At 39.9% G+C, this 14,156-nt stretch overlaps 1 protein-coding gene across 12 annotated transcripts in view; it reads left to right on the top strand.

Annotated features, from left to right (window-relative positions):
- RYR1 (ryanodine receptor 1) overlaps window positions 1–14,156 on the top strand; it is a 92,987-nt gene that overhangs the window by 46,487 nt on the left and 32,344 nt on the right. For 8 of the 12 annotated variants that reach the window (XM_069943326.1, XM_069943324.1, XM_069943319.1 and 5 more), the window contains 25 exons: window positions 746–866; window positions 1,360–1,529; window positions 2,454–2,674; window positions 2,901–2,991; window positions 3,749–3,889; window positions 3,975–4,138; window positions 4,324–4,402; window positions 4,482–4,571; window positions 5,175–5,318; window positions 5,426–5,506; window positions 5,691–5,766; window positions 5,990–6,113; window positions 6,335–6,450; window positions 6,622–6,689; window positions 7,849–7,970; window positions 8,236–8,285; window positions 8,505–8,565; window positions 8,657–8,895; window positions 9,059–9,140; window positions 9,224–9,354; window positions 9,443–9,763; window positions 9,884–10,124; window positions 10,276–10,363; window positions 10,802–10,894; window positions 11,449–11,463. In XM_069943326.1, coding sequence (XP_069799427.1) covers window positions 746–866; window positions 1,360–1,529; window positions 2,454–2,674; window positions 2,901–2,991; window positions 3,749–3,889; window positions 3,975–4,138; window positions 4,324–4,402; window positions 4,482–4,571; window positions 5,175–5,318; window positions 5,426–5,506; window positions 5,691–5,766; window positions 5,990–6,113; window positions 6,335–6,450; window positions 6,622–6,689; window positions 7,849–7,970; window positions 8,236–8,285; window positions 8,505–8,565; window positions 8,657–8,895; window positions 9,059–9,140; window positions 9,224–9,354; window positions 9,443–9,763; window positions 9,884–10,124; window positions 10,276–10,363; window positions 10,802–10,894; window positions 11,449–11,463 — 3,129 coding nt within the window. The remainder of the gene's footprint in view (window positions 1–745; window positions 867–1,359; window positions 1,530–2,453; window positions 2,675–2,900; window positions 2,992–3,748; window positions 3,890–3,974; window positions 4,139–4,323; window positions 4,403–4,481; window positions 4,572–5,174; window positions 5,319–5,425; window positions 5,507–5,690; window positions 5,767–5,989; window positions 6,114–6,334; window positions 6,451–6,621; window positions 6,690–7,848; window positions 7,971–8,235; window positions 8,286–8,504; window positions 8,566–8,656; window positions 8,896–9,058; window positions 9,141–9,223; window positions 9,355–9,442; window positions 9,764–9,883; window positions 10,125–10,275; window positions 10,364–10,801; window positions 10,895–11,448; window positions 11,464–14,156) is intronic. The other 4 variants (XM_069943325.1, XM_069943321.1, XM_069943316.1 and 1 more) reach the window with 1 other exon arrangement.

The following is a 14,156-nucleotide window of genomic DNA, read 5'->3' as shown; positions in this document are numbered from 1 at the left end:
TGTTTTAATTATCTCCTTGGCTGGCCTTACATGGAGGTGCCCAATACAGTAGCTACTCTTAATGCCCCATACCCATGTGGTCATGCAGTGAAAAAAAAGTACCATGACATACATTATGGTTATAGGGGTATTCCAGAGAATTCCTTTTATACTTAAAAGAGCTCAGGATATGCCAAAAATATGTTCTCACCAGCCACCAATCATCACGGCTAATACCAATGATTGGCCAATCTGACATTTCCTATGCATGAAAAGGCAGGGACCATGGGGGGATTGGCAGCTAGTGAGTACACATCCTTTTTAATCCCACCCTCCTTTTAAGTATGACGTTAATGCTCTCTTGAGATAATGTCATACATTAGCCAAATAGCACTTTCATTTAGTTGGCTAAATAACAAGGCTATACAGTTCTGCCATCACTATAAACTGCTAAAAAAAAATGCTTTGTAGGGTAATATTGCCCCAAAGATATTTAACCACCATATGGAGTTCACATATTCCCCATACATAGTCTAATAACAGTGTTATACAAAGTGTAAAAAATGCAACTATGCAACAGATATTAGAAACTCTTCTAGGCCTACTGTGGCACTTCTCTATTGAATCCTCTGTAACCACATACGTCGTACACCCCAAAGGCTGTTCTTTATCATGTCTTGTTTCTTTATGATGTGTGTCAGCTAGTTATCCTGCTTTTTATGTTATGTATTTAATAACTGAATTATGTTTCACTATATTCCTGAAGTTGATCCAAGCTGGAAAAGGTGAAGCCTTGCGAATCCGAGCTATTCTTCGATCTTTGGTGCCCATTGAAGACCTGGTTGGAGTTATTAGCCTCCCCCTTCAAATACCAGCATTTGGAAAGGGTAAGATGCTTCTTTTCTGTGTGTGTGAATGGATTCTTTAGAACTTAAAAACTTAACTAATTCTTGTGAAAAACAGAGACTAAAACAGTCATCTAAAATAACTATGGCAATAAAGTGTCCCCATCACGTGAAAATCCTTTGACATTGAGACATGCCAAAAGTTTTCATCAGTCTGGGTCTGGGGTCTCCCATCAACCACTAGAACTAGTTGAGAGAGGTGTGTGGATGAACCCTTCTCTTCCCATCTCCCCATCACCATTGTGGGTGATGAGTGCCATAGACGTACTATGTAATGTACCCTACAGCGAGACAGGGAGAGCAGAAAGACAGGGGTAGAAGCTCATTGTAACAATCAGTGGGGGTCTAAACACCGAAACATTTGACGTGTCAGACATATTTTCACATGGGAGGGACACTCTAAGTATTATATAGGCAACACAGGTGGGTATGAGGTGATACCATACCTTATTTTTTATTATTTCTTCTTTGCCAGATGGTAATATTATTGAGCCAAAAATGTCTGCCAGCTTCGTGCCAGATCATAAGGCACCAATGGTTCTCTTCCTGGACCGTGTCTACGGTATTGACAATCAGGATTTCCTGTTACAAGTTCTAGAAGTTGGTTTTCTACCAGATATGAGAGCAGCTGCATCTCTGGACACTGTAAGTACTTAAATTTGTAAAAAAAAAAAAAACAGTAAATGCTGACCCTTACATACTAGCTAAGAATTGCTTGAATTCTATTTTTCTAGCTAGAAAAACATGACTGAAACAGTTCTTACTTGTCTTCAGGTTGTGTGGTATTACAGCTTAATCTGTGCTTCCAGTTTCCCACTGCTGTTCACACAAGCAGTGTATACTTACCATCCCCGCTGCTCTGTGATCCCATGTCTTCATGAGAAACAATCTTTATTTCCGGGCCTGCAACTACAGCATCAAATGGAGAGCAGGGCGGGCTAAGGCCTTGCAGCGTGGGTGTTGACAATGTCACACACCTCTTTGTCAGCCCAGAAATAAAAACGCCAGATCACAGAGCAGCGTGGCTGGTAAGTATGCACTGCTTGTGTGCATGGCAATGGAATATTGGCAGCACAGATGTATGCATATCCGTGCTGTCAGTTTCCCTTTAAGCTCAATCACTTCAATGGAGCTTAGGCCCTTTAGATTGGTTGACTAGCTCCTGATATTGATCACTGTCTTCAGTGATTGGCATTTGTTTGCTGAACATTCACAAGGCTTTAACAATTGACCTTTCACTTCATCATTCTTCCCTGTTTATACAGAGTGCTGTGCGGCTGTGAATGATTTTATTGGCAACACAAAAGATACAACAAACAAGTGTTCCCCATTCATCGGTTCCTCTTACATGTGTCAATTATCGGGACCAAGAATTCCTACAAATACTCTTTTGCTTGATAATTGGCCGGTGTAAGGGAGCCTTTAGCTGTAATACCAAACAGATTCTGTTAACAGTTTTGCTGTTGTCTGCCATGTTTTGCTACTCTTGTGCAATTCCTGTAATTTTATCAAAGACTAAATTATTTGCTTTCACATTACTCATTATGTTCTCTCTTCCTTGAATCTCAGGCTGCATTCAGCACCACTGAAATGGCCTTGGCCTTAAATCGATACCTGTGTTTGGCGGTCCTTCCTCTTATCACCAAATGCGCTCCTCTGTTTGCCGGCACTGAGCACCGTGCTATAATGGTGGACTCCATGTTGCACACTATTTACAGATTATCCCGTGGACGTTCTCTCACCAAAGCTCAGAGAGATGTTATTGAGGAGTGTTTAATGGGACTGTGCAGGTACAAATATCACAGGCAAAGAGGCACAGAGCACAAATTGACATTTTTGCCAATTATGATACCAATCCTCAATGTTTTCATCTTTCTAATACTGATCTCATTGTTATATCACATCAGTTCTTTACAAAGCCCAGACTACATTTCATTGGCTTTTATGAATTTTCAATTTTTGCTGTGTCAGTCATATGCCCTGCTTCCATAATTAATTCCCTGTTTCTGTATCTAGATATCTCCGTCCATCCATGTTACAGCATCTGCTGAGAAGGCTTGTCTTTGATGTTCCAATTCTTAATGAGTTTGCCAAAATGCCACTGAAGGTAAGGTTGTATATTTAGTTATATTTTCAATTACTGAGGTACAGTTTACAGTCTTCGGTGAATTTGTTGTTTTTTAACAACAAAAAAATAAACCAATTTAAATATAACTTTTTTTACACTTTAGCCTTCAAAGCTGTCCTGTGATTTGTCGTTTTATTAATGCTATATCAGTATTAATGTCACCTTTTGATCACTTTTTAGTGATTATTTTGCATACACCGTTTACCGTGCGGAATCAGTTATGTTATATTTTATTAGTTTTGACAATTCTGCACAGATACCTGATATGTAAAATTTTGGAGTGTTTAGATTTTCTTTAATTTAAACAATAAAGAGGGGTGATAAGAAATGTTATTATGAATGATTTTTTTAAAATATTAAAAGTTTTAATACACTTTTTTAGTCTTCCTAGAGGAATTATTCAAATAATCATCTGATTGCTTATATAGATTAATGCAACACACATTGCACTGATCTATCAAACAGGCGGTCTACTAGTGCGGCAAACTGTATTGGCAAATCTGTCACAGCATTCATAAAAGCCTTGTGAAGGCAGAAGCGGTGGTGCAGATCAGACCCCTGAACCTGACTGACTTACAATTATAAAAGTATAGATGCCACCTTTGCTATTGATCACGGCAACTATACAATTAAATGACTGGCATGGGAAGGATTACTGATGCTGGTCATTGACAGCGGGTGTCAGATGAAACGAGTGAACATCAATAGTACTTTTCTCTATTTTTCTTCATTTAAGCTCCTCACCAATCACTATGAGCGTTGCTGGAAATACTACTGTCTTCCAACGGGATGGGCCAATTATGGTGTGTCATCTGAAGAGGAACTTCATCTAACAAGGAAACTTTTCTGGGGCATATTTGATTCTCTCGGACATAAGGTAACTCATTGTAATACCTTATTATATATCAAATTTACAATTAATTGTCCAATTTTTGGTAATTTTTGAAATTCTCCATTTACAGAAATTTGATGCTGAGCTTTATAAGATCACTATGCCCTGTCTATGTGCAATTGCTGGTGCCATACCACCTGACTATGTGGATGCTAGCTACTCCTCAAAGACTGAGAAGAAGGCTTCTGTGGATGCTGAAGGAAACTTTGACCCCAAACCGATAGAGACCTTAAAGTAAGTGTTCTTGTATGTAAGGGATTCTGGTGTGGACATTAGGCACTTCCACAGAATTACATTAACTAATAGGCTACATGGCCTATATTGTGATATGTGGTCAACATATTAAATAGAAAATGCATTTACGGTCTCTTCAAAAACAATTAGGCTTAATGTACACAAGTGTATTTTTTATATCACAGTGTAATCATCCCTGAAAAGCTTGATGGCTTTATCAACAAATATGCAGAGTACACTCATGACAAGTGGGCGTTTGAGAAGGTAAGGAAAACTTTCTTGCATTTGGTAAAATACAACAGAAGACCCTTTACCTATGGGATATGTTTTTATCATGTTTCAGATCCAAAACAACTGGTCCTATGGAGAGACAGTGGATGAAGAAGCCAAAACACATCCCATGTTGCGTCCCTACAAAACCTTTTCTGAAAAGGTAGATCAAAACTCCTAAAAATTAGACAACCTAAAGTTGTACTTAAAGGGAACCTGTCACCCCCCGTGCCGGGGTGACAGGCTCCCGACCCCCTGTTAGAGCCCCCTATACTCACCTAATCCCGCCGGGTCCCGCTTCTGGAGGTGGTCGGGTGATGAAGATCTCAGCCACTGCAGCCCGGCGCGCGCACTGAGAGATGAGTCCAACGCTCATAGAGAATGACAGGAGAGTCCAGCGCTCCGTCATTCTCTATGAGCGTTGGACTCATCTCTCAGCGCGCGCGCCGGGATGCAGCGGCTGAGATCTTCATCACCCGACCACCTCCAGAAGCGGGACCCGGCGGGATTCGGTGAGTATATTGGGCTCTAACGGGGGGTCGGGAGCCTGTCACCCCGGCACGGGGGGTGACAGGTTCTCTTTAAGGATTTATCCCGAGATTAAAAATGATCCTTTATGGGTAGCAGATAATTAACCAAATGGTGGAACTGCCCCCATTCCCACTGATCAAATAAAAGGAGAGCAAGTGTCCCACAAGTGAATCTGGACAGTTGAAAAAGCAGATTAAAAATGGATTGATATATTTCTAAACCTTCAATTTAACAGGACAAGGAGATCTACAGATGGCCTATCAAAGAGTCACTGAAAGCCATGATAGCTTGGGAATGGATGGTTGAAAAGGCCAGAGAAGGAGAAGAAGAGAAGACTGAAAAGAAGACAAAATCACGTAAGATCTCTCAAAGTGCCCAGGTAAGAAGCAACTAGTTATCGGATATCTACCTGCTTATCTATTGATATTCATACCAATATAAAGCATAGAGGAACACTATTTTACCATTGTTTTCCATATTTTACAGGCAACCTATGATCCCACAGTACAAACCTTTAGCCCAACTCCCCTTGACCTTACTGGAATTACCCTGTCTAGAGAGCTTCAGGTAGGAATATGGGTTTTATATGTGTATTTCTATTTTACGTAACAGACTGAACAAGTATGAAATTTTAATATCAAGGTACTGTAGGTCGATGATGTTTGTTTTAGTGGAAAAGACACAGCATGGATGCTTTACGTAGATAGACTTGTGGAGAGTTAACCTCTATTCTTGGTCATTTCTAATTTAGTCAATGGCTGAGCAACTTGCAGAAAATTATCACAACACATGGGGGCGTAAGAAAAAACTCGAGCTGGAGGCAAAAGGTAAGAACACAAGTTATGTTTGTGTCCATCCAACCAACCCTTCATATGTTCAAGTTCCTATGCAAAGACATTGCTCTGTCTAATGCATGTCAATGCACCATGCAGCCAACTTGTCATCAAAATTCTCAGTTTCAACTCTTAGTTTTCCTTTTCAAGTTTGTCCTTTTCCAAGCTAAGTTTCCTTTTGTCTACAGTTTAAATTGTAAATTACATTGGTTTATAGGAGGAGGAACCCATCCCTTACTTGTCCCCTATGATACACTGACTGCTAAAGAGAAGGCTCGTGACAGGGAGAAGGCTCAGGAACTTCTAAAATTCCTTCAGCTTCATGGCTATGCAGTGACCAGGTTAGTTTGATGGAGTACTTGATAAACCATTGTCTGGGACTTCAAGCCTCCTGTCAATGGGACCATTATATCTATGTACACATACATATTGTGTACACATACATATTGTCATGGACAACTGTTAAACCACCTTAGACTTTAATTATAGCAGAAAACAGGTTGATGGTGGAGCACATGGAGTTAACAATGACCATTAGTGACCAATGTGTTATCATCTACAGGGGACTGAAGGACATGGAGCTTGACACTTCCTCTATTGAAAAGCGTTTTGCATATGGATTCCTGCAAAAACTTTTGAAGCTAATGGACACAGCCCAGGAGTTCATAGCACATTTAGGTATGAGGATATGGAGTTGAATGCTGATCAGCTCTTGGAAGCTAGCTTATTTCCAGTCACAAAGTAAAAACTTAAACATATTCCCACATTTTTAAGATATGTTTGTAGAAAAACATATTCAAGCAAGTAGCTTTCTGGTCTTGACTTTGCTTTCTCATTGTTCAATTTTAGAGGCTGTTGTGAGCAGTGGCAGAGTAGAGAAATCCCCTCATGAACGGGAAATTAAGTTCTTTGCAAAGGTATGTGTGCTTTATTATTCTTTGAATTTCTCTACCATGTCTATGGGTGGTACTTAATAGCAAATAGGAATTAGGAAATTATAGCAGCTTATTCAACCAATCTGTAGCTGAGGCAGGTAACCGCAGTGGCCAGTGATTGGCCGAGCGAGTATATCCTCAGTGTTAAAACAGGACTTGAAAGTTCTGGTTTATAAAACAACAAACTGCCTGTTTAATATTTTTCAATTACTCTTTTAAATTACCATAATACCATAGTGAAGGTGATTGGGCCAAGGTTGTCTTAATTATTTTCCTTCCAGGAAAGATTACATATACTATCCCAGAGATTATTAACTAGGAATGAATGAACAAAGGTGTGGGATGGGATATTTTAGGACATTGCAATTTGAACCTCATGTGAAGGTGGTAGAACCTTTATTTATAATCAACAGATTATCGTCGGATTTCAAGCTGTGATGCTCAGTACCTTCATTGTCTATGGCCATCCATTCTCACATCAGAGTTTCATTCCGCTGAGAGAATGTATTGACAGCCTTATTTTGACAGCCGCAGCGTTAAAAATAATAAACAGCCCATGTGTACCTGCCTGTGCTCCCCCGGCGCGCTCCTGCTTGAGTCTCCGGGTCCTGAATCACTGACAGCCCGCTCAGTGGGACAGCACAGTGATTGGCTGATTGGGCTTTCAGTGAGTGGTGTACCTGGAGAAGCAGGCAGGAGCACAGGTAGGTAAGCAAGGGCTGTTTATTATTTTTAACAGCACAGCAGCTAAATAGTTAAACAAGGCCATTACTACATTCTGGCAGGGGAATGGAGGGCCATAGACTATATTGGTACTTTATACAAATAAAAGCATGATAGGAAGGCACCCTACAAATGGAAAAGTGTGTGTATCATGGGTGTGTCCTTTAAAACCCACCATCACTGACATATTAATCAAGCAAACCATCATTTTTTTGAAAATTTTCCATTTGAAATATCAGCCACTTCTAGAAGGCAGGGGTTTAGCTTTTTCATGTGAAAAAAACAGCAAAGGCAATAGGACACATTAATAAATCTAGCAGTTTGGGAAACTATAACCCTGAGGTGTGGGGTTCTTGAAAACCTGACAATCTTAGTAAATCAGCCCTAAGTCACATAATGCAATCTCTCTGCTCTACAGATCCTTCTTCCGCTGATCAACCAGTACTTCAAGAACCATTGCCTCTACTTCCTGTCTACACCAGCCAAGGTCTTAGGCAGTGGTGGTCATGCATCCAACAAAGAGAAGGAAATGATTGCTAGGTTAGTGCTCAATGTAATTACTCTCTTTGGGGCAAGCAAGCATAGTATTTAGGGAGCTTGAGAAATTGTGAAGCCAATGAAAATTACCCAGAATAAGATATTTTCTTGCATGCATTTTCTGGGCTTCTCTCAATAGACATCTACAGCATAGTTTTATTTCAGTTCCCGTTGTGGTTTATAGAATTGTTGTATCCTGTACATTAGACTCACTTTCACTGTCTCTCCTCCTCCTTCCCACTGTACCTGCCTCTCTCACCCTCCTTAGCCTATTCTGTAAGATGGCTGCTCTGGTACGGCACCGCGTGTCTTTGTTCGGTAAGCAGTGAAATATTGCTGCTGTGAAGATCTTCTCATTCCACTAATCTTTACTGCATGAGCTGACCCCATACTGACTGCTCCTACAACCTACTGGATCCATGTGTTTTCTCTTCTGGATTTGTGGTGTGGAAGGGGCCTGTCTATGTTTGAGTTTTGGTTGCATCCAGGTAAGGGATGTGTGACTCTGTATGACTATGTCTCCCAATATTTCCCCAGGAACGGATTCTTCAGCAGTTGTCAACTGTCTGCATATCTTGGCACGTTCTCTTGATGCCAGGTAACTATGTAAAGGAGGACTTTTTTTTTCATCAATACAAATCTCATCATTGACATAAGAACATACAACTCTCACTTAACCTTCTTTACAGGACAGTGATGAAGTCTGGCCCCGAGATCGTCAAGGCTGGTTTACGTTCCTTCTTTGAGGGAGCATCTGAAGACATTGAGAAGATGGTTGAGAACCTAAAACTTGGAAAGGTTTCTCAGTCCCGCACTCAGGTCAAGGGTGTGGCCCAGAATATCAATTACACAACGGTAGCCCTTTTGCCAGTTCTAACATCACTGTTTGAGCATATCGCGCAACATCAGTTTGGAGACGATGTTATATGTACGTACAGTACAGGTTTTGACACATTTTTATGTAACACAATAGCCCAGGAAAAATGTCTTTTGGCTGGAATTAAAAATCTCAAATACTTTTTTCAGCCATGTACATTATCCTATGTGTCTTCTATGACCATTTCATACTAATTCTTCTTCTGTCTTCTCAGTGGATGATGTACAAGTCTCCTGTTATAGAACACTGTGCAGTATCTATTCTCTGGGAACCACTAAGAACCCCTATGTTGAAAAGTAAGGATGTCATTATGTTTTGTAATAAATGAGTAGAAAGTGAAGCATCTAGATATAAAATGTGCATATGTGTTTGTTGATAGACAACGTCCAGCTTTGGGAGAGTGTTTGGCCAGGCTTGCCGCCGCAATGCCTGTGGCTTTCTTGGAACCGCACCTAAATGAGTACAATATCTACTCTGTTTATACCACCAAATCCCCTCGGGAGCGTGCCAGTAAGTCAATGAAGAAAAAAACACTCATAACCACTACTCCTACTGTTCCAAAAAAATTTCTCAATCTTCATTTTTTTCTCTCTCATAGTCTTGGGTCTTCCCAACTCTGTTGAAGAAATGTGTCCCGACATCCCTGATCTGCAGACTTTGATGAAGGAAATATCAATGTTAGCAGAGTCTGGTGCTCGCTATACAGAGATGCCCCATGTAATTGAAGTAACATTACCTATGCTGTGCAATTACCTTCCTCGTTGGTGGGAGAGAGGACCAGAGAACATCCCAGATGACTCTTCGCCTTGCTGCACAAGTGTGACCTCTGAACACCTCAATGCTCTTCTTGGAAACATCCTCCGAATTGTTGTCAACAACCTTGGTATAGATGAGGCCTCATGGATGAAGAGACTTGCAGGTATCTTATTAGGGCTTATTTTAATGATGAAGGGAACCAGCAATGAACATTGTAACTAACTGAAGTCCAGAATGGTCTAAAACTCTACGATTGTAACGCACATACAATTTTTCCTTCCAGTGTTTGCCCAGCCCATAGTGAGCAAGGCTAAGCCCGAGCTTCTTCGATCTCATTTTATTCCCACCATGGAAAAGTTGAAAAAACGGGCAGGAAAGGTTGTTGCAGAGGAAGAGCAGCTACGTTTAGAAGCCAAGAGTGAATCTGAGGATTCAGAGAGTCTGATTCGCGATGAATTCTCTGTGTTATGCCGAGATCTCTATGCGCTATATCCTCTACTTATTCGTTATGTGGACAACAACAGGTATAGTAATAGGCTATAATGACTGAAAAAAATTTGCCATTGAAAATAACTAAGTCACCCATATTTGCTATTGTGACCTTATGTGATATTGGCATTATATTAATCACTAAGAACTGAGTTTATGAATGCATTACATTTTCTTCTATTCTAGGGCAAATTGGCTGACAGTACCCAATTGTGATGCAGAGGAACTTTTCCGCATGGTTGGAGAAGTGTTCATCTTCTGGTCCAAGTCCCATGTAAGTTGTACATACTGAAAGGGGTACAGGGCCAGTTTTTTGATGGACAATGCCCTGTGCGTCCGTCATTTTGTGTTTACTATTAGGGGGTCAACCATCTTGCTTGAGCTGTTTCTAACATCATTTAGGGATATGCTTTACAACAAGCCTCATGGACATAGACGCAATGCACATATCCAGACCCTTTTCTTTGTATATGACAGGTTTATAGGCATGCTCTGTGACCTTTTTGACCTATGGAGAGGTCACTTTACAGTAGGATAGCATAAACTGCTAGATTTTATAATATAGATAGTAAAATAGAAAGTACCTAAAAAATATATGTTTAATTTCAAAATGTGATTTAAACAATAGATAATTTTCTGACACATTCCCTTTAAGTTGGTATTGCCAATTATGATATGAAAGCAGTATAAAAATATGTCCTTTCTTTACTAGAACTTTAAACGGGAGGAACAGAACTTTGTGGTGCAGAATGAAATCAACAACATGTCCTTCCTCACCGCAGACAGCAAAAGCAAAATGTCCAAGGTGGGTTGATCATTCACATACAGCTCCACTGTTGACATCTAGCCTGTTCAGTAACTGACCACCATGACAATTCTATAGCTACAGTCTTCAAACATGGTAAATCCTTTCTTCCTATTTGACGCTCTTAAATACAGGTCCAATATTTTACTTCATACCATATACTAATTTTTGCTGGACAAGTAACACCAAATCTCTAACTGCACATTGACTGGAAGGTGACCACTCTGGCTATGTTATTTTATAAGGAATAGCCACAATTTATAGGTAGGTTCTTCATAATGTAAAGAGTTCTTCAACCACAGATGGACTAGAGAACAACAAGGCTTCATTCTGGAATGACCATGACGTGTTGGCAGATGTCTATGGTAGAATGTTTGGTGTTACTAGTCTTTGTTGAGCTTCTTATTATGACATTTCCTTATAAATATCTATAGTTCTGTGTTCATTTAACATCCCCATTATCATAAATTGGCCATTTATTTTTGTTATTTAGATGTTCTTTATTTTCAGTTCTGTAACAAACTTATGTGTTTCTCTCTTTGTTTCCTTGTTAGTCTGGAGACAGCCAGGTCAGCAGTCAACCTATTTTCTTGTGGTGGGGCTGCTGCGTTGTTGCCCTCTGCCTGTGTGGAAAGCATGGCTACTTCCGTCTGTCTGTCCTGCTTTCACTTGTAAACTGTACAGCGGTGGCCGCTTCTAGCATCGGCTTATACACGCTGTACAGTCTTGCAGTTACTTAGCTAGAGCTAAGATGTGTTTTGTCTTAGAGGAATAACTCAAGGACTCCTTTCACTTTACTGCCTGACCGTTCTTGCAGGGTATTCAGCAAATACTATAATTTTAGGAAATAAAAGTTATAGGAGTTTACTCTGATATTGGTATCAAGTCATGGCCATAATCATCTGGGTTTTTCTTCTGTCCATCCCTTTATCTTCCTGTGTAGACCATTCAAGTTGTCTACTCTACACCTTACCTATGAGAAAAGAACATCACCCTTGGATGAGACACTCCACTCTTGCTGCCAACATGGAGGTCACTTATAAGTAAAAATGGGTTCCTAAGCTCATTGGAAAGAGTTATAAGCCAACTTAAGTTAGTGCCACTTCTATTGAGGCTTGGCAGATAGTCAATGGACACCCTTATGGTTCATATACCATTAGGTATGGGGTTAAGAATTAAAAATCTAGATCATTGGTGTCCAACCTGTGGCCATCTAGCTGTTACAATTCCCAAACCTTTGGCTGTCCAGGCATCATGGGAATTGTAATTTTGCAACAGCTGGAGGACCTCAGGTTGGACACCACTGAGGTAGATGAAGTTCCCACAGAGGACTTGATAGAAGTCAGTCTTAGACAAGAAAGTGAAAGGAGATCAGATAGAGAAATGATTTTGCATGTTCTCTGCAGCCGCTCCCGACACAGGAACGGCTGTGTGTTTTCTGCCTGAGCAACACATGGCACGTACAATGTGTTGGCAGAGAGTGAAGGGCACAGATGTGGGTGACAACTAAGGTGCAGGAAGGCTTCACCCTTCCAAATTGTGCTGTTTTTTTTTTTCAATTGCTTTGTTGTGATCTTCTTTCGCTGTATTGGAGGGTGATTTTTTAAATGGAATTCTTAAGATTTTTTTTTTATTGTTTCTTACAATCTAAAATACAAAGTCTGCCAATGTTTTCACATAAGCAGCGTGCTTTCACATCACATTGACATATGGTAATCTAGAATTCTCAAAAACACTATCCTATGCACAAAGACTTGAAATGCATTGAAAACATCAACAAATGTTCTACTAGTCCATCAATAATGTATCCATATGCCTGCTATATGAGGGTATTACAATGCAACAAGGTTACAAGTCCATTGGTTCCCTGTCTTTGATATTTTGGGCAAATTTTCACAACTAGTTAATTAGAGCTTTTATTACCATGTAACTTACCAGGAGTGTTGAATCTTTTGTTCTAGTCCCTACAAGTTTTCAAGATGTTCTGTATACTATAGTTCCTTAACACCACAGGAAATAACAAAATGGCTCCATATCAGAAAAGCTGCAAAAATGACAACCCTTTGCTGATATCACTCTGCTCAGCAGCTATTGGCTGACCTTGACCCTCAAAGATTTCCTTTGCTACCATCCTCTGTATTAAATTAAATCTATCACCCCATGACCACCTACTGAACTCATGGAACCACTGGATAGAAATCAATAACATTATTCAGAACATATTTTTTGTTCTCTGTGTGTGTGTTTTTAGTTTCACAAAAAAACCGCCTTTATTCAGTCTGTGAATAGTGTCAAGTAGGCGATCGTAGCAAGCTGATCTGTCATACCTACAGCACGGAAGATCTTCTGGTTCCCAGCACTGTCCCCAGCTTGGCGATTGTTTCAAGTGTAGATAACATTGATCAATACAGTACATATGTACTGCATTGATCTCTATGAGCAATCATGGTATTGCTGATAGGAGTTCAGACCATGGTGACCATGGTGAAAAAAAAGACATGTCAAATAACCTTATAGACCAGATAAAATAACAGCATTATAAGGATCATAACAGAGCAATTTTAACAACTTATTTTTTAGGTTTAAATTTATTTTTTTTAGATTAGATTTTTTTGTAATCAAACTGACATGAGGAACATAAATGACATGTCAGTTTTACCACAGGGCAAACGGCGTAAATACAAAACCATTCAAAATTTAAAAAAGAAATAAACATTTCCAATTTCGCAGCGCAAATTTTTTTTTTACGGTTCACAGCATATTTTATGAAAAAATTAAAGGGGTTATCCAACGCTACAAAAACATGGCCACTTTCCCCCTACTGTTGTCTCCAGTTTGGGTGGGGTTTTGAAACTCAGTTCCATTGAATTAAAAGGGAGCTTAATTGCAAACTGCACTTGAACTGGAGACAACAGTAGGGGGAAAAGTGGCCATGTTTTTGTAGCGCTGGATAACCCCTTTAATTCTGCTATTGCAAAGAACAATTAATGCTGCAAATAAAAAGAGCTCATATGGGTCTGTAGGTGAAAAATTCCAGCAATATGGCCTTTTTAACATAAGGTCACTAAGAGTTTAAAGAACATGGCTTTTTTTGGCTCCTTACCCCAGCACTTGGGGTAGTAGGCCACGTGACCTGGCACAAGTTTTTGATGTTATTAACAATAGCTGCTAAAGAGAGAAGTAAAGTTTAATGGTCAAAGTGAAAGGATATGGTCTCATCCTGCTCATATGACCTGTCAAAATCTCACACCATTGATGTATG

The sequence above is a fragment of the Dendropsophus ebraccatus genome, chromosome 10, assembly GCF_027789765.1.
Source record: "Dendropsophus ebraccatus isolate aDenEbr1 chromosome 10, aDenEbr1.pat, whole genome shotgun sequence".
Taxonomy (NCBI): Eukaryota; Metazoa; Chordata; class Amphibia; order Anura; family Hylidae; genus Dendropsophus; species Dendropsophus ebraccatus.
This window is presented reverse-complemented; position numbering and strand designations above follow the sequence as displayed.